Below are 26198 nucleotides of genomic sequence, written 5' to 3' on the forward strand. Positions count from 1 at the left end.
CTGTAATTTTTTAGGATAAAATTAAATTTTAATTTTAAAAAAACAAAGAATATTTTAACACTATATTAACAGAATAAAATGTTTTTATTTTATACTCTAGAGAATTATATACATATATGCGTATATATGTACATATATATATCAGTAACTAGTGTATATTGTATATGTACATATGCATATGTATATATATCTATCCACCATAGCCTACGGATCACGGTCGTTGTCTCTACGGATCATCTCATTTGTTACTGCAATGTGAACACGTGCCATCCCTTAAAGTGGGAAGTCCATGTTGCTTTTTAAATTCAACAACCATGCTTCAACGTTTTATATAAAATTACGTTTATATTTCGAAGTCATTACATAAATAGTGGCTATAATTCCGCTCGTGTAATATTTATATTTATTTGTTAGTTATAAGTCTTCAAAAAATAGAAAAAATAATTATGCGAAAATATTACAAATTTAATGACGATTACAATAAAAGAAAATATAAAAATGTATGAAACTTCAAATTATTTATAGTACATGTTCTATTCAGTGGTTTGTTATTGAACTATACGCGTTAAAAACTGATTTTCGCTAGTACTATACTACAAAATATAATTTTTCTGATTCTGAGTTGTTTAAAAAATAAAACTATAACATCGTATGATTTAGACAAAGATTAAGACAATCCTGCCTTAGTAACTTATATATTACAATAATTTATAAGAAAATATGACTTAAGTTAAAAAGGATATAATTGTCAAAATGGAAATATGGTGGATTTCTCGAGTAATAGCTCATCATCCTTATACCATTCTAATGGTAATACTTATTTTTTCTTCAACATGTTTGATTGTTCCCTTAGCTATTAAAAAGTTTCCTGACTTCTCTGATCCTCAGTTAGTAAGTATATATATTAAGGTAGAAATATAATATATGTATAATGTTTTTATTAATTTATATCTTATTTGTGCTATTAAGGGTTTTGAGGCAAGAGGCACAATGTTAGCACAAAGACTTATTGCTTGGCAAAACTTATTAGAATCGAATAAGCCAAGCGGTCAATTGATTGATAATCCTTTGGAACATTATCATTATATGCAACAGGTATCTCTGTCAAGCTTTATATGTAATATATTATTGTAACTGTGTATAAGTTACCTAGGATATTGCATTTAAAATAAGCCATTGGATTTACAAACTAACATTAAAATATTTCAGAACTTAAACGTAAAAACAAAACCTAAAAATAAAAGAAAAGGAAAGAAAAAGTATCAAAAACAAGTAACTAATAAGGAAGAAAAAATAAATAAAGCTGAAATTAAAGATAAATGGGAAGAACTAATAGAGCTAAAAAATAAAAATGCGAGTCAAGACTATATTGAAAATGAGAAATTTTTTTGTAATTTACCATTACCTGGCTATGCACGTGTGGTTATTGGTAGAAAATCTAAAGATTCAAACTTATGGTCAATGGAAGGTGTACTAGCACAATGCTATATTGATGCAGAACTTAGATCAAACCCACACTTTCCTTCTTTATGTCAAACACAAATAGAACATAATAATATAGGACAAAAGTGTTGCAGAAGTTGGTCACCAGCAAATTATGTTGCACTTCTATCTAATCGAAGTTCTTGCCTGGGTGTAACAGAAAACGATCTTAGCCGTGTAGAAACTCTTTTGAAACAATGTGTTTATTATTATAAAAATGGTCATTTAACATCAAATTGTGAAGAAGACTTAAATTGTCAAAAACATGTTCCAAGTGAATGCTATACGCACAATGCAGCCTATCACTTGTTGCATTACTTATTAGATATTGATTTTATTTCAGATCATGTAAGAGAAAACTTTTATATCATAGAGATTATTATGAAGAATAGAACAATTGTCAATAAAACGTTTCATATTTTGTTATAGAGACAAGATCCTCAAAATAAACAAAACTCAACGTTGAAGTATGCAATGTTATTTTTACCGATTGCTACAAGCTCAGCAACTTTAGACTTTTATAAAGGACTTGATGATAATGATCTATCCTATGGAAAATTTTGCGTGAAGGGCATGCAATTGGGTTTAAAAAGTACATTGTTTAACCAATTGTTAGTGTCAGATTCTATCTTATTGCTTTTTGGTTTTGCCTTTGTAACAGTTTGCATATGGGCATATACTGGTTCTTTTATATTAACTGTCACAACCATTATTGCTGTAATTTTTAGTCTTGGCATTTCATATGCATTTTACACTTTAATTTTACATATCAAGTTTTTCCCATTTATGAATCTCTTGGCAATCGTCGTTGTTGTAGGTAAGAAACTAAAGAATATATGAAAATGAAATGTTAAGTTTACAATTTTTAATAATAAAAGTTATTTAATATACAATTTTATTTTTTTAAAGGAATAGGAGCAGATGATGCATTTATATATTGTAAAATTTGGGAGAAAGGAAAGGAAAAAAAAATATCAAATAATGGATTGGTAAAACTGGTGCAAGAAACAATGAAACATGCTATTCCATCTATGTTTGTTACATCTCTAACTACTGCAGTAGCATTTTTTGCATCAGTTGTTAGTAATGTTACCGCTATAAATTGCTTTAGGTACGTGAAATAATTGTTTAACTAATATTAAAATATTAAGGAAAGATAATATAAAAATAATAAAGAAATATGAACTTTACTAATCCCATAAATACAGTTTATTTTCAGGAATTACTGTTATTGCGAACTTCTTCTTAATGATTACTTGGCTACCGGCATGTGTCGTTGTGTCGGAACGATTCAAACTAGGCGTTTTATCTCCTGCAAATTTTATAACACGAAAAATTATTCGACCTTTACGATTATTTGGAGATAAAGTGACGATAGGTTTTAATACTATCCTTACAAGGGTAGTTATAAATTTTCGATGGTGCTGGTTGTTAAGTTTAGGTATTATAGCAATAACATGTTGCATCATTGTTTTTCAATACCCTGGCTTACAATTGCCAGATACTGCTGATTTTCAATTATTTGATAGTTCTCATCCATTTGAAAAATATGATTTAGTATATTCGCGAAAATTTTGGTTTGAAAAACATGGGATGGTATGTACAGAAAATTACAAAGTTTCTTTTAACATATTTCTCACAAAAATTTTGAATAATTAATAATTGCAGATTGATAATGAAGATGTGTTACCATTAAGATTTGTATGGGGTATTAAACCAGTTGATAATGGCAATTATTTAGATCCTAGTTTAATTGGTACACCAGAATGGGATGAATCTTTTGATGTATCTCATCCAGAATCACAAGTATGGCTTGAAAAATTTTGTCGCGATTTACGAGCTCAACCTTTCTATCGTGATACATTAGGACCTTTATTACCCAACTGTTTTATTGAATCATTACATCATTGGATGCAAAGACGTTGTGAAGATCCCATTGATTCACATATTAATTATACACCGTGTTGTAAAAAAAGTGAATTTCCATATAATGCTAGCACTTTACAACGATGTGCGGTTGAAGCAAATGCAAAATTGTATAGTACTCCATCGTATTTGTGGGTTCGTAATGGTGTCACTGCTGGTTTAAAATTTTTGAATGAACCAAATCTTAAACAATTGCAAGTATCAAATGAAACAAATTCTATAATAATGCCAACGCCTAAAATTAAAGCTCTAGTCGTCGAGTATGACAGCATATATAATTATAGTCTTTCATTTTCAAGTATGGATCAATTTTTTCATCAGGTAAAATAAAATTATATTTCATAAGTATGTATATATATATTTTTTAATATTTCATATTTTTAAAAGCAATCATAATGCTTAATTACTAATAAAACATTAATAAAAATTATACTTTTACAGGTTGAAACATGGATGCAAAATCAGTTAAAAAAAGCTCCATTGGGAATGCGCGGTGGTTGGTTCGTTAGTAGATTAGAATTTTATGAATTACAGAGAACATTGTACGAAGGAACGCTTTGGGCAATGGGCGTTTCATTGGTTCTAGCTCTCATAGTGTTAGCTTTAGTAACATTTAATCCTCTTATCAGTTTATATGCAATTGTAACAATTGGAGCAGCAATTGTAGTAACAATTGCTTGTTTGATTCTTCTTGGTTGGAAATTAAATGTTTTAGAAAGTGTTGCAATATCTACAGCAATAGGTATTTTTTAATATAGTAATTTTAATCTTCATAATGTACATAACTGAACATATATTATTTTTAGGTTTGACTGTAGATTTTAGTTTACATTATGTAGTAAGTTATAGAGCATGTACTTCTAAAGAGAAAGAAGATAAAGTGAAAACAGCTCTTGCACAGATGGCTGGTCCAACTTTAATGGCTTCTCTTACAAGCGGTGCAGCTGGTGCTCTTATGTTACCTTCATGTGTATTAGCATATATACAAATTGGAATTTTTTTGTTCCTTGTAATGAGTATTAGTTGGATATATGCTACATTTTTTTTGTGTTCAGTATTAGCAGTAATAGGTCCATCATCTCAGTTTGCTCAGTTTCAATATCCCAGGTAAATAACGCGTAATTGTAATTTCGCAAATATCAGTTTAAAATGTTCATATAATTTAACATTTCAAACTCATGCAGATTAAATCTATTATGGAAATATCTTCGCAAGAACAAGTCTCGAGATGTGCCTGAATCAAGTACAGATAATAGTGGAGCTAGAAGAAAGATTAAAGGAAGAGGAATGTGGTCAGAATCTACTTTAAGTACATCTAGTACAGTATGTCAATTCCACTGTAATGAAATAGAAACTTTCACAAGACCACCACCATCACCATCACTACCTCCATCACCATCATCAGCATTACTTCAGTAAGATGAAGATTAAGTGATAAGATGGTCATATTTTAGACAAAAAAGGAAAAAATAATTATGATATGATATATACACCTCCGGATTTTAAATCAATGAATTTACTTGTTCATGTATAACTTATGTCCTATATAATCTATGATAATGTGTGTGACTAATGTGTCATTGGCTGTGTTCAAAATAGTTTTAGGATAATTATTTGTATATTTATCTATCATTAACATTCAGTGGGCTTCCTATCAGTTACGCAAGAATATGCATATTGTATACATTGTGATATGAGTCAGGCTTTATGTGCCAAATATATCGCAGACTGTTTTATATTTTACGATCTATTTTAGTTTCGGTTTCTAAACAATTTTGAAATTGCTCTATATTCATAGATGTAGCTTTAATGTAATTGTTACATCCGATGACTCTTTGCGTACCGCAATAATTCTAGGATTATTCCTTGCGGTCCGATTAATTCTATCGGCCGCCTCGATCGAGGGATAGATTCTGGGCTACGCAGAGTCACCGGACGTAACAGTAACTGATGATACTGATAGACTATTATACTGTTAGACTTGCATTTACATATCTATGAATGCATTTTAACTTCAACTTTTTTATTAAAACTTTTATATTATGCATTTATATTTAATTTGACATAGAAATAGATATCTTTTACATTTGAGTATTAATAGGTCTAGTTACTTTTTTTGATAACATTAAATTTATATATTATAAAATAATTTTTTAAAATAAATAGACTTTAATTCTACGAATAATTTAATATGTTAATTATTATACCAGTTTAAGGGAAAGATAAAAAATGTTATTTCCGATATAGGTTTGTAAAATTCATAACAAAGTTTACATACAGAGACTGTTTAGTTTTCAAATAAAATATTACAATAAATTTAATGGAATGAATGGATTTATTACATATTAAAAAATAATGAGGTATCAATTCAGGCGTTTTACTGAATAATGCTTTCAACCTCATAAAAAGATGTGTATGTCTGCAATTAAATTTAAGAAAAAGTAACGAAATGTGGTATAGATATCACACATGATTTTGTTTCAAAATTATCTATATTTATAATCTGTATAAAGTATATACTAAAAAAAAAAAAAAAAAAAAAAAAGACTGACGGATTTTTATGATTTTCATCAGTAGATATTATTAAATATGTAAGACAACTTTTAAAACAACTTTTCTTGTCATAAGCATTTATTTAGAAATATCTTTTGAGCTGTCATGTAGTACAGTTAGTATTACATATAGCAGCAATATTTAATGTTAAATGAATATTTATTACGTTTTTCGATAACTTGATTAATTATCTATTACATGTAACACAAAATGAAGTTCACCACCTTATACACATTTCGTTATTTATAAAAGAAGGTACGAATTGACAGTTTATGTAGTACAACATTATGCTTTCGAAAACATAAGAATTTATGCTCTTAAAAAACATCCATTTTTGTAATTACTGTATATGTGTTTATCAATTATTTAAATATTTGTAACTATCGTATGTTAGAAATATATATCGATATTAATCTAGAATGTACACTGGCAATCTTTCATCATATATCTACAATATATGTATATACTATATGTATATCTATGTTACAATATATTAGAGTGAGCTTGTTATGTATGTTAAATATTTCATGTTAATATTTATCCAGCATAAGCTGTGGTAAATATAAATTATAAAAAATTACATCTAAGTTTCACTATTTCATATCTATATCTACAAAAACTTTTTACTAGTATTTTAACTAACAATTATTTAGCATTTACAAGTATATTCCGAATAATTGTTATGTTTTATAAGAAATAAGACCGTTCGCGGAGAAACACGATCGCGAGGAAGCGCGCCAAAGGGAGTTGTAAATTTCCGTTACGATCGACTCCATGAAATGACTGATCCCCTATTTCGTTTAGGACAATAGAGGTGACTAACGATGTCGACTGAGATAAAAATGTAAAGCCAGTCAAGAAATGTTGACCACCACTGGTTGTTTGCGGGTTCTATTATGGGAAAACGTTTTCCCCTTTCACCTGATAGAACAATAACCATAAGAAAATGCTTTGTTTTATTACAATTCCTTAGGATTCTTACGGTCAGACTAATTATTTGCACAGCTAGTGGCCGACCGAGGGATGGAATTCAGCCCGTATTGTATAACGAGACGTAACAAATGTTATTTTGAGAAATTGGAGGTACGCATCCAAGGAAATTGCCTTTACTGACAAAATTTATAGAATCAAAATGTATATAAATATACTACTATATTACTAAGTGTAATATCAAGTATGAATAATTTACATCATTATATAAATATATTTATTTGGAAAGAAGGAAGTAAAAAGAAAAATATTTCAAACTTAATTACTAATGTACTACTATGAATTAGATACAGAATCTGTACTATGTGCCATACTATTCCCGAGATATACATATTTTAAATATTTATATGCGACGACGACGTTTCAATACTATCGGACTTACAGGATCAGTTAAAGGTCGTTTATTAATTTTCGGTAAACCAATTTTATATTTGTGAATTGGCTGAGCTTTATGAACCATTTGTTTTCTTAGTAATGCAATTTCTTCCTCCTCTTGCTTTTTCTTAGCAGCAATTGCCTATTATATATATATATATTTTTAGGATATATACTATAATATTGAAAACAGAATATTATTTAATTACAAAATTACAGAATATTATTACCATTTGCATCATTTGTTCTTTTTGTTTGTTCTTCTTTTGTATATTTTCGTCAAAGCGTTTTCTTGCTTGCGCTCGAGACGCTGTATGTAAAGGTGGAGATTTTGGTGGTGGTAATTTCTGTTTTGACAACTGTGGTACAAATGGTGGTTTCTTCCACAGCTGGTTTATTTTAAAAGTAGAAAAATATATTTATTATTTGTTAACGTGGAGTGTGATGTTGTTTATACTTACGTCGGTACTCTTCTTAATTTTCTTATCGCAATTATTAGAGTTTTCTATCTTCTTCACTTTGTTTTCATCTTTCAATATCTAAGAATAATACAAAAGTATATATTCTTTTAATAGCCTGTAAGATTAAAGGATGTGATTTTCATACCTTTTTAATATTTTCTTGTTTTCCGTCTTGCGTATTTTTTTTTCGTAAATCAAAAGTAAAAGGATATACGACCCCGATTTTCTGCATCATTTTCGTTTTATTAGATGCTTTGACGTTAGCTTTAGGCTGCTAAAATGTTAACCTCAATTTTTTACAGATCAATCATACTTATGACAATATCAGCTATGTAAATTGACATACCAATTTCCTAGCATTATGAACCACATATTTTTCTTTTTCTTGACTCTGAGAATCATCACTATTTACGTATGTTTTTTCATCATTATCAGATGTTATATCGGATAAACAAAAATTATTTAGAGATCTAAAAAATATTAAGTGATATTTTTTATTATCAGATGAGAAGAAAATAGATTGAATCTGATTTAAAGAAATTCACAATTTTAACCCTTACGCAACCAACGTTTCATCGTCTGCTACCGTATTCGGATGTTTTGTGTTTGTATGATTCTGATATGGCGTGCTTGTAGTTACAATTGCTTTGTCTGAAAATAATAAAGAGGAATGAACACCAGGATTCAAGAATTGTCCGATCTTTATAATTTTTATTTACTGAAAAACGAATCTGCTATATCCGGTGGATTAAAAAAATCCACAAATTGTGGAGATTCGATCTCATCCCAATTGTCATCTTTTTTCGAATTTCTATATGCTCTCCAACGATATCCAGCTCGATGATTTGAATTGCTGTCTCCACTTTTCGATTTTATGTTCTCCTGCCAAAATTTCCAGAATGGTACTTTTGAATCATTCTTCGTGGCTCCTACCGGTGTTAGTGTTTGTTCAGATTTTGTGTCCATTATTATCGAGTATGCCCGTATTATCCTTAATTCTAAGAGAATCCGTTACAAAATGAACTTTGTCAATAAGGGTGTACAGTTATCGGTTTAGAAAATTCGATGTAATGTTTTCACAACTCAGCGAAGAATTCATTGAAAAACATGCTTCATCTTAAATCCGTTTTATATACATACTATATAAAGGTCAAACTGGATTTAATCTCTGAAGGAAAGGAAACATGCGACAATAACAATGATTTAAATAGAATCTACCTAAAAACATAGAATAGGAACGTTACCTGAAAACATAAAGTGAGAAACTAAATTTTACGATTGTCTCATTAACTTGAAACAGAACTATTAGTATAGATTATGAAGAATAGTTTGTGTTCATAAAAACTATTTTTTAAAGATAATCTAGGTTCACTTGTACCTTATATTGATTAAAATTCTACAATATCTGATATATAAATTATTTCTCATTCATTACGATGTAATATTGTTTCTCTTGATATTAAATGAGACGAGTTGCGCGCGATCATTGATATTCTGTGCACGTGAACATTTCTATGGATACAAATGTTCACAACAAAGCGCGATTCATTGGTATTGTTTCATTCTTTAGCGAGTTTTCTAAACAGATTTTCCGATATGATCGATCTTTCTTCCATTCGAAAATTACAATTGGCACAGTGTTCATTTAGATTTATTCGAAAAAAGAATTCTTTTAGCCCAAAAAGACTCATCAGCGTATTAATAACGATATGACAATCTATTACGCTGCGCTATACTACTACTACTACTGTACATAGAATGCGTATGGGAAACGTTTAGACAGACATACTAATAATGCATTTTGATTAAAGATAACAGTTTGTCGTAAACATTAAAAAAAGGATTTTCGAACATGCACGGTTTACGGTAAGAAAAAATTATTTTTAATCCTTTTAATCCTTTGTATTCAACATTAATTTAATCGCGATTAAACGTGATAAGATATAGCTACAACCTGTAAAACAATAGGTACATTCGTCTTTTTATTATTTTGTGCAATTTTTAGGGCTGGACATAACATTGGTGATCTTGGTACCAGTCGATGGTTGGAAGCGCTTTGGGAACCAGCAACCCGATTATACACTTTACCAAATGCGCTTGATATGTTAGATGTAAGCGGTGATGGAGATGCTAGACTTGTCTGTGTCGATCTAGGAACACTCGGTGTCAATTCGCCTAAAGTAATGAAATAGAATTTTCAAAACTAAAAAGATATCGGAATTACATTCCTCGATGTTCTAATATTTTATTTTTAGATAAGAGTTTATAAAGGAGGTGACCAGATAACAGAGCACAACATGATAGATCCACCCTGTGGAGTGGTTGGATTTTACACAGAAAATGGAGAACCTCGATCGTCCGTACTGGCAGTGGGTGTTGGTTCTAGCGTCTACATCTTCAAAAACATGAGACCGTATTTTAAATACTGTTTGCCACACATTGACGTACACCCGAAAGAACGGGAGGTACAGACAATTTTATGATTTCTTAGTGACCAATACGTCTCTGATTTTCAAAGTTGAAACAATAAATTTATTCATAGATTTGGCATAAGGCTGGAATGGACGAGGAATTGAACGTGTTAACACTAGCCGATGAACTGGATTTATTATTAAAGGAACTAGGAGCGGGATTTATCTCACCGCGAACACTAAAATTCCTATCCATGGATCCGAATTTGAGGTCTAGCTTCGCGGAACAATACAGAAGAGTTCCACTGATTAAAAGTAATGCTTTGACTGCGATTTCCGTGATTCGAAGAGACTCATGGAACGATCCAGCGAGTAGTTGTCTCGTGCTGGGCACGGAATTCGGAGAAGTACTTATTTTGGATCCTCGGTACCACTTCCCTTTAAAAACAATTCTTTATATGAATAACGAAAAATTATAAAATTAAACGCTTCTCGCGATTCTTTCGTTGTAGAACATTTTCTGTTATGGACAAACATTTATTGGAATGGCCGCCAGTTGCTTTCGCGTGTACAGGTTTATGGACCGGCGATGGGAGTGTAGTAATTGTTGGAAGAGATGGTAAGATAGGCGCGATAAGAAGAGGAAGACCCGTGAAACTTTGGGAAAAATTACCATCGCCGGCTGTAGCCATTTCAGCCCTTAATAACGGAAGCGTCGCGGTTACCATCATGGATAGCACTTTGATCGGCTTCTCTAGGAAGGTATGTAGAATATTTTTACTTGAGCCATGTATTTTTACTCGAATCGTTACAAATAATAATAAATTAATAATATAGGGAATTAAAATTTGGCATGTTCGTGTTCCGGGTGCGATTTTGGATTCGGTAAGTTTACCAGTTCCGCAAATTGGACTTTCTTTGCTCGCTGTGAGTACCGCTGGTTATGGCATCCGCGTGTACGACGGGAAACATCACGTGGACACGTTAAAAATCATGGAACCAGTTTCTGCGATGAAGGTAATTTACGAATAATTATTATTCTATGTTGAATACTAATAAGATAGAAATATTGTGCATTGTCTTTTCGAAACAGTACGGTAAAATGGGTCAAGAAGAACGAACGATGGCGATGGTCACCGTAGGAGGTGGACTGTGTGTAAAAATTCTAAAACGGACTGCGGATTTCAATATTCACAATGCGATATCCAATTTACCGTCAACTGATAGCACTAAATTTTTAGTACCAAAGAAAACGCGATTGTTCGTTGAGCAAACGATACGAGAAAGGTCAGAAGCGAAGAAGATTCATTCTACTTTTCAGCAAGGTCTTCTTCGATTGAGATTGATGGTAGCCAAAAAATTAGTCGAATCTTTGAACGATAGTCAAGTTGCGGGACCACATCTGCTTACCATGGAAGCTACCGTTTTGGGATTGGGACCCAATTATCAGATTCGTATTTTATTGACGAACATATCCGACGAATTATCCGATACGGACCTGTACATCGTTTGCAGAAGCGAAAACACGGAAGTGAAACCACGAGTGATGGACGTACCTTTACTACCAAACGCCATTTCGATTCCTATGATGATCAATGCGATTTTGAAGAGTAACATTTCAGGAAGGATAGAGATCTTGTTGTGTAAGAAATCGAAAACGAAACCAGTAACTGTGACCACAGTAGTTTTGCCTGCTGCCGAAGAAGATATCGAAGTTTAATCTTCTAGAAAGTAGAAGTCTATGAAAAGATATTTTTTATGTGCTTTGTATAAAAATGTTCATATATTACGTTGTAGTATTATAATATATCGTTGTGTAAATATTGATTGGAAAATGTTGAAGAAAATTTTGTAACTGTATTGTAAAAAGCCAAGAAAATATTGCGCTAAGAATATTTGCTTCATTTTCTTCCTATCCTTTTGTTATCATAATTATATTTTTGTCCATCTCATTTGTGTATTTTATATGTTATTATTACTCTCATTATATATTTCCTTTGCGCTAAGACGAATACAATGCTTCTTCGAAATGTTTAAAATATCATGGTGTTCCATCCATCCCTCGGTCGACGCGGCCACTAACTGTGCAAATATAATTAGTCGGACCGCAATAATCCTAAGGAACTGTCATAAATCTAAGCTGATTTTACCGTTAAGGCCATTAATTGGTATAAAATATCTTCAAGTTAAGAGGTTCCTTATGGTTATTCCTTCGTCACTGAACTTCATTAGTTTATCATCTACAGATGAGTCAACATTTCTAGATTGGATTTACATCTTTAACTCAGTCAACATCTCGGCACTGGTTTTACATCTTTAAATTAATGATCTGTTTAACTTATATCTATACGTACCGTGCGTAACTATCTTGTCTGCAAGTTGTTGGAATAAAGTGCATTGTAATCTGTTATTCTCAATGTTATAATCAATTCAACCATCTCTAGTATCCTAATCGAAATAAGGGATCGATCATTTCGTGGCGTCGATTCTATAATCGTAACGGGAATTTACGACTCTCTTTGGCGCGCTTTCTCGCGATCGCGTCTCTTCGCGAACGGTCGAACACATGATATTTTCATTAGACCGCCACAAAGGTCACTATCGCCCTGTTGCGCCAGCGCAGCTCCGCGTACGTCATCTCCATCGCTTTCCAAGCAATATCGTCCGCGCATGCAGCTTCTGCTGTCAGACGAGGCCAAGGAGTGAATGTTATCTCGGGGCGACTTCGCTAGGCAGTTACTTTGGCGCTCATCTCGAGTACGGTCGTCGCACGTGCGCGCTTCATGGAAGTTTTTAACATTGACGAAACTAAAGTATTCATGCATTCTTAAGCATTAAGCATTAAGTATCATAAATTGTTGTGAATAAACGTTTTCAATAAAACCAAGTTAGCATTCGTTTATGAGTTTACAGTTTGTATTCATTCCACCCTTTGCTATTTATATGTCGTCCACTACAGCTGATCGAAGGATACCTATATAGACTAAACACGCAAACATTGCGGGCTAGCTAGTCACAGTGATTTATTGTCTGTGCAAAATGTACAGTCAACACAGGAACGGGAAAATGATCGATAATTAATAAGAAGTGGATGGAAACATCCAATTGAAAAAAATTTTCATCTTTCTATGATGTCAAAAAATATTATCATGCTTCCGATACGTTATTTTTCAAGGCGATATCTCATGATTCTTCAATTTCACGTCGTTTTAATCTTATTACTTTTTCCAGGTAAATTTGAAAACATCTTTTCGTTTACAAAATTGATAATTTTGTTTCTATCTTTTATTTTTTAATAACTTATATCTTTTAACAGTTTATATTCTAAGATGATACTACACTTTTTTTTTTAAATAACATTTACTTAAGCATGAAGAATGTTATAATTTTCATCTTTATGAAATGTATTTTATATAAATAAATTTATATCTAACTTAGAACGTGCAAATAATTTATATTGATAGCTAAAGAATGTACTATGCCGGAAGCAAGTCAGGAAGGATTACTACATTCGTTCAAAAGTTATTCAGATATAGCCATGTTCCATTATACAGTTCCAAAAGAGGTGCTTAGAGCTACTTGGCAGTTTGCAGCATTTATGGATGGGCCAGATTGCCCAAGGAGAAAAGTACATATGTAAATATTTATTTTTGCTATTATGAACATATAGATATTCGTAATATGATATTTACTTTTACTATTATGATTTTCAGATACCTGCAATGGGGCAGTTACCCTGTGATATCTATAAATAATGATACATTTCCTAATGATATGTATCATAAGCGTAATCATACCATTAGAATTTCTGCAATTACAACATTTGAACCAAAAACCTCTGCGATTATACCAGTTTATGGACCAGAAGCTGGAGATTGGTTTGTTGGAGCATATTTGTCTCACTGGGATGAAAAGGTTCAACAGCAGGTATATCTTGATTTTATCTCTCTTCCAATGTTGTATTATTTTATATTAATTCTAAAGTTTTATATAGGGACTTGGCCATAAATGTCACTACAGTATAGGTTCTATAGCTGTATGGACACAAACCAATAGTATTGAAAATATTCCAATTGGTTACCAACAAACATTAAGAACAAAAGAATCTACTTCTTACTACAAGTAAAGAGTATAATTATCATATCCAAACCATTATAGAGATTGAGAATTACTAATATATTGCATTCTTATTTAGGATATATGTCCCGTCAGGAACATGGAATCTTCGTGTAGATATTTGGGGTTGCAATTTTACTGTGCATAAATCTCGTAATGTACATGAACTTTGTATTAAAAATATGGCACTAAAAGGGCGTTCTTTGCCCGTTTTCAATCACTCTGAATCATTTGAAAATGTAAATTTAACTATGCTGGGTTCATATACCTTTACAGAATCTTCCCCTTATGAAGATAGTTATTATTATTTAATGATTATTTCGGATAGTATCATTGAAGTAAATGTGAAGGTAGTCACTTCAGGTAAATTTACATTACTTGTGACTTTGCTTAGTTACATTAATGTTAAACTCATAAATTATTTTTGCTCTATCTTATTTTTCAGAATGCCCAATTATAATAACAGAAAAATCTTTTATAAGACAATATTTGGATGCACCTTTATTTTCTAAAGCATTAGCTCAATTGCGCATGAAAGATATAACAAAACATCATTCACATCATGGTGAAGATAAATATAATGAATCATTTTATAATGGAGATGTTATGAAAAATCAATTTCGTATATCAGATGAATATTTTGATGATCCATGTTTCCCAAGATATCAGCTTGCTAGAGTTAAGCACTCACAAATATTTTCAGGAGTCTATTTACTACAGGTATCAAGCATTTCATGAATATAAATATAACAAATAAATATGAAGTATATTAATTATTAAATGTGTTTGTGTAAAAAACTGATTTTCAGAATAGAGAATGGCTAACTTCTTGGATAATGTTAACTGATGTGCATCCAGTAATAACACAGTTTGATATTTTGCCATTAATTGATATTGGTGGTACACTTGATATAAGTGTTCATTTGGAAATGGATAAAGTAAGCAATAATTACTGAAACTCTTGTATATAATTTCATAAACTATTCAACTCGTTATATATATCTTTCAGATAGCAACAAGGCAATTAGTTAAAGTTATACTTTGCGTTCAACGTGGGCGAATTCCAGATAGAATTAAAAATAATATGATATGTGAAAAATCCGAAATGTCAATGATCTTGTCTTCATTTGATAGACACGATGGAACATTATTGATACCATATCCACAACCAGACACTTGGTATGTTAGTTTAGATGCAACATGCTATTTTAATGGGTAAGATCATATTTTTGGAAATATAAATATAAAATATTAAAATTAAAATCAAACTACAAATACAAAATGATATTATCCATTAAATAGAAAACCTGTAAATTGTGAAATGGAAGAAATTTTAGTATCATTGGATATACGAACTAGGCAATGTGTATTTGATGGAAATTATCCATGTGGTCATCATGGAATTTGTCAAGAAATTCATCGTGATATTCTTTATTATACAACATGCAAATGTTTTGAAGGTTTGATTACTAGTTAGAATAACTACTATTTATAATTTATACATATAATTCTTTCCATTACACCGATATATTTTATTACACAGGATACAAAGGATGGGGCTGCACTGATGCTACTAGCGCCAATCCAGAATCTTCTCTTATAACAACATTGATACTAACTTTAAGTAATGGTTTCTTCATACCTGCTATATATTTAGCTGTTAAGCGCGGATTATATACTGAGGGATTAGTCTATTTGGCAACTATGCTCTTTTCATCTCTGTACCATGCTTGTGATCAACATGTTATGACTTATTGTGTTGCTAAATATGAAGTATGTAAATTGTTTCATAACAATTGTATCATATCTTTTCTTTTATAAATAGTTTTATTAAATTTATTTCAGGTTTTGCAATACAGTGACTTTTTTTCAAGTATATTAGCATTTTGGGTAACACTTGTTGCTATGGCTGAAATACCGATTCGTTTTGTATCGTTATGTCATATGTTTGGAGTTCTTATTATAGCTTTTGGCGTTGAATCCAATAAAACAAGTTTAACTAGTATATTAGTACCATTTGGAATGGGCATTATGATCCCAGTAAGTAATTTAGAAGAAACATTTATAATAGCGTTATTTTTTTTTCATATATTTTCAGATGGGAACATATGCTTATCGTTGTTTTCACTTGAGAAGGCTGAAAAAGCCTGATAGGATCTCAAAGTTATTAGCAGGATTAACACTAGCTATTGTAGGTTTATTGCTCTTTTCTTTAGTTGAGACAGAAGCCAATTATCAGGTACGTACATTATAAATTACTATATATTAACAAAGGTGGAAAATTATCTCTATTATTATAAAAAGTATTTGTATTTTCTTTGTAGTATGTTCATAGTGCATGGCATATGATAATAGCGATCTCATTGATATTTCTTTTACCACCACCGCGGTTAGAACAAATTGGTTCTTCGGGTACCAGCTCGTTTAGCGATGACAGTGAATTACTTGATTATAAGGATACACCGGGTAGTCCAATTTTTACGGTAACGAGTGGTCAGGAAAATCTGGTAATTGCATCAAATTGAAACTGCAGAAAAAATAGGTAGGGTAAAAACAAACCAAATACGTACTATTATTTAAGTTATTTGTGCCAAAAGAGTGTTCTAATTCTCTAAGCAAAAAGTAGATTATAGCATTATGATAATCAAAATTTAAAAAATGAATGCACATGTACAAGTATCATGTATATGTACATAAAATATTTATGTATAAATTTTATAATAGTTCCTAAGTAAAGATGCATAATTGATTATAGGGTAATCTATGCCGAAGTTTCCAATTTAACACAGCTCAATGTAATATACAACTAGTTTCAGCCGTAAAAGCTGAATGAACTTATAAATGGTGCTATTCTATTATTACACTATGTTATTTTTAGAATATAACCAATAACACTAATATTTAACGAAATATTTTTTATATTTTTATTGTTGGAAATTGTATTGTATCGTGTTAAAGAAGTCACAAAGAAAAGTTAACATCTATTTTTTCTAGGAAGTTACGTCATCAAATAATATGTATCATCAAAATATTGATGACGATTTATTGAGTTTATTATATCAGTAATAATTATATTTCATGATCTTCTTTATAGCCATAGGTATGATTTTTAGAGGAAACTTGTTATAAAATTTATTATATATATAAATACAAATACACGATTATACATGTATTCTTATATTTGTTGATAGTACTTAATATGCTATTTTGTTCCATTTACTAAAATAATTTATTTCTCTCAGAAGCATTCTTATATGTATGTAATTTATGTATTTTATGTGCCTAATAGTACAGAAAAATATTAATTGCATAGATTACCCTATACATATTGTCACTGGCAAATTACATTCAAAAATATTTATTATATTTTATTTTTTATCTTTTAAATATGTTTTGTTATGTATAAAAAAATATAATATATATCATGTGCATATTCTGTGTAACTACTATAACTTTGGGAAACATGAAAATGTAATGCAGTATATATGTATCTTAATAACGTAGAAGAACATGTTATGTGTCTAATATTGTTACATCTATTTTTCACATTTAGTGTTTACACTTGTGTAAGGGACCACAAAATATAATAAAAGGTACTAATAGCATATTAGGAAATGAAAGTATGAATGTTGTGCCTAAATACGGGTAAATTATTCGGGAATAGTATTCAAATTTCAAAAATTAAATAATTGAGTGTTTACAAGAATTTTATCGTTTTTGATATTAAAATTTATGTATAAAAACTGTAACAGTATTCAATTTGATTTATGTTCTAAATAAACATTTCTTAGAAATTTTCAAATGGAAAGGTAGAATATAGTAAGTAAGAAATTGGAAATTGTTTTAGACATTACATGAACGTTATTTAATATTAAAAATTCCCAAAGTTAATTAGTTTTAATACAGAAGATACACTCATGCTCTCTATAAGTAAATTAAAAGTTTATATATATATAAATATTTCAATATTGTAATTTCATTCTTTTTTTGTGATATTCATTCATTTTGTGATATTAATTGCAATATGTTATTCAAAAGATTTTTATAATAATGATTTAATAGAATATAATTTATTATTATTTTCAATTGTGACTACAACCTGTATGAATTCATTTTGATATGGTAAATTACTAAAGTATAATATTTACTTTAGTTACTGTTCAAATACCTCACAATGTGTAAAGTGCCATCTGAGATTTCTCTTTCATCCTATGCCAATTATATTGCAAATCTTATTTTTACACTATTACAAAAAGGCAGGGTGATTGATAAGAAGGAATTCATATAATGCAAATCTTTGAAAGATCTATGTATGCTATATTATTTTAGATTTTAAACAAATACAACATGTAGAATGAACTTTTATCCTGAAAAGTATCAACAATGTGAATTGTATTATAAGTCTGTTACAAATTCAGAGTGAACATAAATAATATAATATTTCGTATCAAATAAAATATAAGAAGGTATATATTCCATATTATGTCAGATAGATATTTAATTTTTTAATTTGATTTCCTATCATTTCTTTTAAGTCGAAAATAAAACGACATATATTTAAAAAAATTACGAGTACAGTACCCCGTACAAAATTGTAACAATATCATTATTTTGATAATGAAGTGACAGAGGAAGTTCTCGTTATACAAAACTTTTTAAATCAATTTTTTATTATTTTTTTCTCTTAAAATGAAATTATTTTTAACTTTTACCACAGTTTTAATAACATAAAATTTCGCATTATATATATTGCGTTCCATTTGTTGTACTGTAAATGTTAAACATCTTTCTTCTCTTGTCAATTACATCTACTACATGTTCATATCGTTGCAAAACACAGCTGAAATCATGCATAATACGTCCTATTCAGAGATACGAATGTAGAGAAATCATATTATAAAAAAGATGTTTAGCAGAAAGGAATAAAATATTTAAAGAAGGAAATCTATCATTTCAATAAATCTGTTTAAATAATTTGGGTTGTTTCACTTACTTTCCAAAATCGCAATCTCCTATCCAATCTAACGCATTTGTAATTATAGAATGCTGATTTCTTAAGTATTGTAAAATGCATAACAAAGTTACACCAATATCAGTCTCTTCCCTGGATCGATTAATCGCATTGATGTAACAGTGTTCGATTTCACTACTAAATATTTTCCATACCTAAAAATTTCTTTATTACTATTATAAATAACTTTTACTAGCGATCAATTAATACACACAACATTGATATATACCTGTATCCATTTTTTTTGCAATAATTCTCGTAAATTCTCTCTTTTTTTAAATTTTCGTAAAACGTAAATTGCCTCGATACCTTCTTCTATATTCTTTACATTTTTAAATATATCATTAATTAAATTTACTACCATATTTTCTAATTGCAAATCTATATACCTAAATTGTTTAATCTTTATAAACCAAATGGATCTTGTAACATCGAACACGATGTCACGTGCCATTATAATTTCATTTAAATTTTCGTAAAATAAATATTCAATTTCCCGTAAATATGCTTCATACTCGGTTCCTTTTGGGCCTCCAATTAATCCTATTTTAACGTCTCTATGAAATCATATAAAAATGATTATTAATTTCTATCTTACTTTTTTTTCTTCTTCTTTCAAATACCTTCCGAATACTATTAAAGCTTTACAAATTTCAATGACATCGTAGCATCTTTGTTTAAAAATATTAATTTTGCTAAAAACTTCTTGCTGGTTTATGTCCCATTTTCTGTTAAGATTGATATAACATGTAACATTTATCATGACCTGCAATAAGTGTTAATAATTTACCAATCAACTGTTAATACAAAAAAATATATTTTATAGAAAACATACGTTATCATATATTGTTTTATAAACATTACAACAAAATATACATTTCTCTAACATCTGTATTCCCATTTCAGGATTACTCCCAAGAGCAACGTCCAGTTTGATATATTGTTTACATTGTTCCATTATTTGTGAGCTTAATGCTTGACATAATATTTTTATATTACACCTAGAAATATTGCTATATAGAAATATTACATACAGAAATATTATTATTGAACATAAGTCATTGTTTTTACTTCGTAGAATAAAATGACGATTCCGTCCAAATGAATAATATAAGAAGTAATGCTTCTGTCACAGAATTTTCGACATCTTCTGGAATGTTTAAATTTTTACAAAAACGAAGTAGAATATTTAAGTACATTAAATTTGACGACGCTTCCTCTAATCTATCATTAATGTGGATAGTTAATTTCTCTAATTCACTTGCGCTTGGAGAATGCAAATTTTTCAAAATGTCGATGATTAATCGAACTTCCGTATTAAGAAGTTGAGCACACAAATGATTCAAATTTGAATCTATAAGGAATTCAAAACAGACACCTTTTATTAAAAAAAGATGTAGTAGCTGAAAATAGAAAAATTAATTTAACTAATGAGAAACTGACGCTTTGCATTCCAATAGTCGACTTCATCTTGTATATTGTTAATTTGTCTTCTCATTGACGTCATCGTTGCTCTACGTATCTGTCTGATCCAAAAGCAAACTACTTTTTCTAGCCTGCCGACTAACTTTCGTTTTCTTTCATCTTCTTCGGAAATGGTCGTTGTTTTATTTGTACCCAACAAAAAATAATTGTCTGTATCCGATTTTAAAAATGTCTGGAGAAGACGTTCTTTTGGTACGTATAAAATAGTTCTACCCATTGGTTTATAAATTTCCTCCATTAGATGTACGATAAACTCGTGTAAATTTAAAAACACGTCGTTTCTTAAAACTGTTCGTTATGGGAAATTGTAGCTCTAATATGGGTTATTTTTGTTCGAGATAATGAGATAATGTAATGATAACAAATAGAAATAAAATTTTGAAACTTGGTAATTATTATACCACATATACTATTCTACATGAACAAAAAATTATAATATTTTATTTGGATACATGAAGCGTAATCTTCACTGTGCAGCACCATCGGTGCATACAAATTTTCCATAAATTTTAGGATATTACTCTTAATATTATTGTTAATACTGCCAAATGAAACGGTCTTTAAAAAATTTTCTGGGGTATAAATTTGCCATGATGATCTTAAGAAATATGTAAATCCCTTAGATGTATGTATCGGGATATCCAACATAGCATTTAATTCATCTTTATCGTAAAAAGTAGTTAGCACTGTATATGATGGATTCTTAAAATATTCTTGAATTGTTTCATCGGAATGCTCGTTCCAACTTACGCCATTGCAAGAATATATCGTTAAATCTTTCACATATTTCACCTAAAAGCATATTCAAACGAAAAAATTTAATCGTTTCAATGAAACCTACAAAAGTATTTCTACTTCTGTAACAGGATCTTAAAAGTCGCGCCGTAGATGGCATTACAGTAAATTCCTATCATTAAACTGATAGGAATTTTTTATAATACTAAAGTGTGACTTCTAATCTAATTCTTTTTCATTCAAACTATGAATTAGTTCTGCAGTAATGTTTCATTAGACTGATTTATAACAATTTTGTAATACTATATAAAATTTGATGCATAATTAATTAATAATTAATTTAGTATTACTTCTTAGATAGAACGAATCAAACGATAATAAATAATCGTAAGTCCACAATGTTTTTATCTGCACATATATATATATTAAGTAGATATTAAAAAAATATATTTTGCAATAAATTATCTTGTTATGGACTCTGATGACTCGATTTGGGCAACACATAAGTTTTAAAATTTCAAATTGCGGGGTTTACGTTGGTGTTCTTACTAAAGCAATTAAATCTTTCTCGGAGAAAATAGGCTTTTCCGGTTCTGAAGGAACGACAAATTCTTCGCCTGCATCAGGTGATTCTACAATACAATTAAATATCTTAAATTATTTTCTCAATTACAGAGAACAGAGATTTAGATATCGTAACAGAAATTAGAATTATCATGCATATATTTAAAATTGTTTTACACATTTCCTCAAAATATATTCAAATTTGGTAATTCAATTTAATATAAATAAATCTTAACTAATCGCTGATCTTTTATAATTTAGTCGAAATTTTAATTATTATACCTTGGTGACCAAAATCTTCTTCATCGGTATCCATATCCAAAAATTCTCGATGAGTATCCATCATCTTATCCGATTTTTTTAAGATTTCAGGTTTTTGTTCTTTCTTTACGATCATTTTTTTTTTTTTTGTTCTGTATAATATATGAAAATAAGTATATAAAAACGGATATAAATATTTGTATAGCTTCGGTACGATATTAGTTTTATCTTCTTATTGTTTGTTACATCGATAGTTTTCCGTTACTATACTATAAGAGAATACTATACTATAAGACAATACAATACGTACCATTCAAAGAATATAAATGAATTATTTCTAAAAAAACAAGAATATTAATAAATAGGTGAAAAGTAAAAAAATATACAATATTTATTAATGATAAATATTAAGAAAGATAAAGAATTGTTGTAACTATTTTATATTACATTTATCTTATTCTTAAACATTTATGGTGCGCGTTACAGTAAATTTGGAATATCAAGAAAAATTAACATAATGTCTCAATCTGCCAGAGAAAAAGTATTTGTTGGTCCATTTATTCACTCTAACAATCAGGGAGATTTGATTATCGTCGACCGTGGTATGATACACGTTAAAAACGGCAAAGTATGTATCGGTCTATTTTTATTTATTTTTAATTTGCAATATCATTATTTATCATAATAAATTAAGTATTACGCCTAATGTAAACCTTATATTTATTAAATTATATAATATATTTTTTTATGTTTAGATCTCTAATATAGTAATAAATCCGAACTTAGATGATATAAAAAACGAAAATGTTAGTGTTCTTAGCAATAGTCAATTTTTAGTACCAGGATTTATTGATTGTCATATTCATGCTGTTCAACTTCCTAATTTAGGAGTTGGATATGATAAACAACTTTTAGAATGGTTGGAGACTTATACTTTTCCTTTAGAAAAGAAATATACAGATGAAAAATTTGCTGAAAAAGTATTTAATACAGTTGTGGTGAGTTCAATGTAATGTAATATCAAAATATTTTTTAGATTATATTTTATATAAATGATGATCATATTATTTCTGAAATTATAGAAACAGACTATAAAGAGTGGTACAACAACAGCATGTTATTTTGCATCTCTCTATTCAAAAGCATCTATAATCCTTGGACAAGTAGCAGCTAATAAGGGTCAACGAGCATTCATTGGGAAAATAAGTATGAATGTAAAACGTAGTGATAATTATTATGAAACTACTGAACAATCTATAGAAAATATAAACAAATTTATAGAAGATTTGGCTAAATTAAATGTAAGATTATGAATATCATTTAAATTTACATTTTACTTCTTCTTTATAAAGATCAAATTTTTATTTATATGATAATTATTATAGAGTCCTCTAATAAAGCCAATTATAACACCAAGATTTGCCTTAAGCTGTGATATGACACTAATGAAAAAATTAGGAAAACTAGCAAAAGAAAAAAATCTTCATATACAGGTACTATATATGAGATATTTTTTATGTACAAAATATTCTATGTGTACGAATTGTTTTAACATACATGTAAAATATTTCAGACTCATGTATCAGAAAATCAAGATGAAGTAAAAGCTGTGAAGAATAACTTTCCTGAATATCCTTCTTATGCAGCTGTATATGATGCAGCTGGACTTCTTACAAATAAGGTATACAAAATAAATAATTACATATATACATATATACATAAATACATATATACAAAATATAAAAAACTAAAAACTGCTTATTTTCAGACAGTGTTAGCTCATGGGATATATCTTTCAGATAATGAACTTGTATTATTAAATGAGCGTGATACAGCAATTATACATTGTCCTTCATCAAATACATGTTTAAAAAGCGGTTTTTGTGATATTCAAAGACTGAAAAGCAAACAGATTAAGATTGGACTTGGCACTGGTATAAATTTATTATTTTTATTTAATAACTTTATAGTTATATGATAATTATGCAGTTTATTTCCATAAATCAATTTTTATTTTTAGATGTATCAGGTGGACAAAGTTGTAGTATTTTAGATGCAATGAGATCAGCTTTACAAGTATCGATCCATTTGTCCTTAATGAAGGATAATTATAAAGCACTTAATTATAAAGATGTATTTCATATGGCTACTTTAGGAGGTGCAGCAGGTACTGTTCTTAGAATTAAATCAAGATTATTTACTGCATCAAGTTACCGAATCTCTAATACAATATTTTTTTAGCCCTTACGATAGATAATCAAGTAGGGAATTTCGAAGTCGGTAAAGAATTTGATGCTCTTATTGTGGATACAGATGTAAGTGATGGACTTTTGAATAATTTGCAAAGCAGTACCTTGGAAGAACGATTTCAAAAATTCATTTATTCCGGAGATGACCGTAACATTATTGAAGTGTATATAAGTGGGTGTAAAGTTAAATAAGAATAATTTATATTCATAATATTTACATATTTCATGTTTATTCCAATATACAATAGTTTATATATAAGTTATATATAACAATGCAATTATAATCAGTGTAATTATGTATTTACAATATCTGTAAAGGAAATTATTTCTTGATAAGATAATATAAAAATAAATTATTTGAGTGACTTAATAAATGAAATATCATGGAATATAAAGCTACCTTTATGTTGTTCCAGAAATACTTTTATGCTTCTTGCAGCTTGCTCGAATGCCTTTTCAAATCCAGCACTGTCACTGTCCTATTATTTTAATTGAAAAATATTTAAATATTTAATAATAACAAAAATAATTTAACAATAATAAGTTAACAATTCTTACAAATAACGGGTCTCTTATATTTAATTCTCCATTCGGATCATATTTTCCAAGAAGTTCAATTTTTGCTTGACTATCTTCTGGTTTCATTTGACAGAGATCAAATACTATTCCACTATCCATTCCAAATATCCAATCAAATTTGTAGAAATCTTCCTTTGTTATCTGAAAACAGAAAGACACGTTTTATGTTACATTTTAAATAAAACAATTTGTTATATATACCTGTCTCGCTATGTGAGTATAATGTGTAATACCCCTTTTTTTGAGTGTAGACATAGTTCTAGGCTCTGGACTGTTACCTACGTGATACTGTAAAAGTGCAGCACTATTTACTTCCCAAACATCAGAGAGATTTAACTTTTTTATTTCATTGTAAAATACTGCTTCTGCTATTGGAGAACGACAGCTGTTTCCTAAGAATTTTTAGTATTGATAGAACAAAAGATATGTTTACAATATTACTCTGCATAGACAAATAACATTCTTGATATACCTAAACACACCATTAACACTTTCTTTTTTGGTGACATGTTGCTGTTTACTAATTTTAAATTAATTTTTACCTTTAAAAATGTATTTATACAATAGTGTCCTTAAGGTTATGTAAGAAACCTTGTAAAACGAAGTAAATACATATATATGTTTTATCTTAAATAACTGTTGCTTCTAAAAGTAAATATGTAGTTACACGAGTATTAAGTTAATAGAAATCAAAATAGGTGTAAGTTACATGTATTAATATGATATGAAACTAGAGAGTTATTTTACATATGAAAGATGATTGAGAATTTCTTTTAAAGAATACTTGTAAATGATAAGTAGTAATGAATCAATACTTTAATTCTGTAATGAATTTTTATTGTTTCAAAAAATTTACATTTTCACATTACATTTTACAAGAATTTGTCTCTAAGAATATATACATGATATTTTAATAATTTTAATTATACATATTAATAGCTTTTAAGACTCATTTAGTTTTTTTAAAGTATCATCTGGAAATAAGAAGCTTACTATAATT

At 29.2% G+C, this 26198-nt stretch overlaps 7 protein-coding genes across 11 annotated transcripts; 4 read left to right on the plus strand and 3 right to left on the minus strand.

Annotated features, from left to right (window-relative positions):
* Positions 1-168: 168 nt before the first annotated feature.
* LOC139989501 (protein dispatched) lies at positions 169-5360 on the plus strand. Its single transcript, XM_072007957.1, has 10 exons — positions 169-891; positions 970-1095; positions 1210-1830; positions 1912-2299; positions 2392-2593; positions 2691-3078; positions 3151-3729; positions 3850-4150; positions 4215-4515; positions 4593-5360. Exons 1-10 carry the CDS (start codon positions 754-756, stop codon positions 4825-4827), a joined length of 3279 nt encoding a protein of 1092 aa, XP_071864058.1. The 5' UTR covers positions 169-753; the 3' UTR covers positions 4828-5360.
* A 1890-nt stretch (positions 5361-7250) lies between these two features.
* Positions 7251-8885, minus strand: LOC139989503 (uncharacterized). The gene is made up of 7 exons (XM_072007961.1): positions 8507-8885; positions 8348-8438; positions 8134-8257; positions 7933-8061; positions 7788-7865; positions 7557-7715; positions 7251-7468 (listed from the first exon to the last, which is right to left on the minus strand). Exons 1-7 carry the CDS (start codon positions 8751-8753, stop codon positions 7295-7297), a joined length of 1002 nt encoding a protein of 333 aa, XP_071864062.1. The 5' UTR covers positions 8754-8885; the 3' UTR covers positions 7251-7294.
* A 9-nt stretch (positions 8886-8894) lies between these two features.
* On the plus strand, positions 8895-12093 carry LOC139989502 (BBSome complex member BBS1-like). Of its 2 annotated transcripts, XM_072007960.1 has the most exons (8): positions 8895-9044; positions 9464-9653; positions 9793-9967; positions 10043-10252; positions 10330-10625; positions 10711-10960; positions 11036-11215; positions 11292-12093. In XM_072007960.1, exons 2-8 carry the CDS (start codon positions 9640-9642, stop codon positions 11916-11918), a joined length of 1752 nt encoding a protein of 583 aa, XP_071864061.1. In that variant the 5' UTR covers positions 8895-9044; positions 9464-9639; the 3' UTR covers positions 11919-12093. The 2 variants fall into 2 exon arrangements, with proteins under 2 accessions (XP_071864061.1, XP_071864060.1); XM_072007959.1 differs by lacking the exon at positions 8895-9044 and having other exon boundaries at positions 9132-9653.
* Positions 12094-12677: 584 nt separating this feature from the next.
* Positions 12678-19288, plus strand: LOC139989282 (post-GPI attachment to proteins factor 6). The gene is made up of 13 exons (XM_072007483.1): positions 12678-13429; positions 13663-13834; positions 13912-14125; positions 14193-14320; positions 14394-14677; positions 14760-15034; positions 15124-15252; positions 15324-15529; positions 15617-15774; positions 15858-16087; positions 16160-16354; positions 16413-16553; positions 16639-19288. Exons 1-13 carry the CDS (start codon positions 13327-13329, stop codon positions 16837-16839), a joined length of 2436 nt encoding a protein of 811 aa, XP_071863584.1. The 5' UTR covers positions 12678-13326; the 3' UTR covers positions 16840-19288.
* Positions 19055-22688, minus strand: LOC139989283 (uncharacterized). Of its 2 annotated transcripts, XM_072007485.1 has the most exons (10): positions 22392-22688; positions 22095-22177; positions 21263-21602; positions 20769-21098; positions 20397-20679; positions 20161-20326; positions 19949-20091; positions 19555-19882; positions 19308-19480; positions 19055-19154 (listed from the first exon to the last, which is right to left on the minus strand). In XM_072007485.1, the coding sequence occupies exons 1-10, from the start codon at positions 22504-22506 to the stop codon at positions 19055-19057; spliced, it is 2061 nt and encodes a 686-aa protein (XP_071863586.1). In that variant the 5' UTR covers positions 22507-22688. The 2 variants fall into 2 exon arrangements, with proteins under 2 accessions (XP_071863586.1, XP_071863585.1); XM_072007484.1 differs by lacking the exons at positions 22095-22177; positions 22392-22688 and having other exon boundaries at positions 20161-20338; positions 21263-21724.
* On the plus strand, positions 21800-25018 carry Dhpd (guanine deaminase). 3 transcript variants are annotated; one of them, XM_072007490.1, is made up of 9 exons: positions 21800-21932; positions 22857-22998; positions 23126-23368; positions 23453-23671; positions 23756-23863; positions 23944-24051; positions 24139-24304; positions 24391-24537; positions 24612-25018. In XM_072007490.1, the coding sequence occupies exons 2-9, from the start codon at positions 22888-22890 to the stop codon at positions 24809-24811; spliced, it is 1302 nt and encodes a 433-aa protein (XP_071863591.1). In that variant the 5' UTR covers positions 21800-21932; positions 22857-22887; the 3' UTR covers positions 24812-25018. The 3 variants fall into 3 exon arrangements, with proteins under 3 accessions (XP_071863591.1, XP_071863590.1, XP_071863592.1); XM_072007489.1 differs by lacking the exon at positions 21800-21932 and adding an exon at positions 22047-22171; XM_072007491.1 differs by lacking the exon at positions 21800-21932 and adding an exon at positions 22048-22171 and having other exon boundaries at positions 22948-22998.
* LOC139989288 (low molecular weight phosphotyrosine protein phosphatase) lies at positions 24828-25780 on the minus strand. Its single transcript, XM_072007494.1, has 5 exons — positions 25671-25780; positions 25400-25590; positions 25178-25339; positions 25020-25098; positions 24828-24929 (listed from the first exon to the last, which is right to left on the minus strand). The coding sequence occupies exons 1-5, from the start codon at positions 25705-25707 to the stop codon at positions 24913-24915; spliced, it is 486 nt and encodes a 161-aa protein (XP_071863595.1). The 5' UTR covers positions 25708-25780; the 3' UTR covers positions 24828-24912.
* Between the last annotated feature and the right edge of the window lie 418 nt (positions 25781-26198).

Source organism: Bombus fervidus, chromosome 7 (assembly GCF_041682495.2).
Source record: "Bombus fervidus isolate BK054 chromosome 7, iyBomFerv1, whole genome shotgun sequence".
Lineage (NCBI taxonomy): Eukaryota > Metazoa > Arthropoda > Insecta > Hymenoptera > Apidae > Bombus > Bombus fervidus.

Bases quoted from the DNA above. Each gene is read 5' to 3' on its own strand.
- LOC139989501 (XM_072007957.1), top strand. From the start codon at position 754: ATGGAAATATGGTGGATTTCTCGAGTAATAGCTCATCATCCTTATACC. The intron at 1,831-1,911 runs GTAAGAGAAAAC...ATTTTGTTATAG, and splicing joins TTGATTTTATTTCAGATCAT to AGACAAGATCCTCAAAATAA. The intron at 3,730-3,849 runs GTAAAATAAAAT...ATACTTTTACAG, and splicing joins TGGATCAATTTTTTCATCAG to GTTGAAACATGGATGCAAAA.
- LOC139989503 (XM_072007961.1), bottom strand. From the start codon at position 8,753: ATGGACACAAAATCTGAACAAACACTAACACCGGTAGGAGCCACGAAG. The intron at 8,258-8,347 runs GTAAGGGTTAAA...AATATTTTTTAG, and splicing joins GACGATGAAACGTTGGTTGC to ATCTCTAAATAATTTTTGTT. The intron at 8,062-8,133 runs GTATGTCAATTT...TTAACATTTTAG, and splicing joins TTCATAATGCTAGGAAATTG to CAGCCTAAAGCTAACGTCAA.
- LOC139989502 (XM_072007960.1), top strand. The intron at 9,968-10,042 runs GTAATGAAATAG...TTTTATTTTTAG, and splicing joins TCGGTGTCAATTCGCCTAAA to ATAAGAGTTTATAAAGGAGG. The intron at 10,253-10,329 runs GTACAGACAATT...ATTTATTCATAG, and splicing joins TACACCCGAAAGAACGGGAG to ATTTGGCATAAGGCTGGAAT.
- LOC139989282 (XM_072007483.1), top strand. From the start codon at position 13,327: ATGATGTCAAAAAATATTATCATGCTTCCGATACGTTATTTTTCAAGG. The intron at 15,035-15,123 runs GTATCAAGCATT...ACTGATTTTCAG, and splicing joins CAGGAGTCTATTTACTACAG to AATAGAGAATGGCTAACTTC. The intron at 15,775-15,857 runs GTTTGATTACTA...TTTATTACACAG, and splicing joins AACATGCAAATGTTTTGAAG to GATACAAAGGATGGGGCTGC.
- LOC139989283 (XM_072007485.1), bottom strand. From the start codon at position 22,506: ATGATCGTAAAGAAAGAACAAAAACCTGAAATCTTAAAAAAATCGGAT. The intron at 21,603-22,094 runs GTAAGAACACCA...ATATGCTTTTAG, and splicing joins AGAAAGATTTAATTGCTTTA to GTGAAATATGTGAAAGATTT. The intron at 19,155-19,307 runs GTAAGTGAAACA...GCATGATTTCAG, and splicing joins GGAGATTGCGATTTTGGAAA to CTGTGTTTTGCAACGATATG.
- Dhpd (XM_072007490.1), top strand. From the start codon at position 22,888: ATGTCTCAATCTGCCAGAGAAAAAGTATTTGTTGGTCCATTTATTCAC. The intron at 24,052-24,138 runs GTATACAAAATA...GCTTATTTTCAG, and splicing joins CTGGACTTCTTACAAATAAG to ACAGTGTTAGCTCATGGGAT. The intron at 24,305-24,390 runs GTATAAATTTAT...TTTTATTTTTAG, and splicing joins TAAGATTGGACTTGGCACTG to ATGTATCAGGTGGACAAAGT.
- LOC139989288 (XM_072007494.1), bottom strand. From the start codon at position 25,707: ATGTCACCAAAAAAGAAAGTGTTAATGGTGTGTTTAG. The intron at 25,591-25,670 runs GTATATCAAGAA...AAAAATTCTTAG, and splicing joins AGTGTTAATGGTGTGTTTAG to GAAACAGCTGTCGTTCTCCA. The intron at 25,099-25,177 runs GTAAGAATTGTT...TTAAAATAATAG, and splicing joins ATATAAGAGACCCGTTATTT to GACAGTGACAGTGCTGGATT.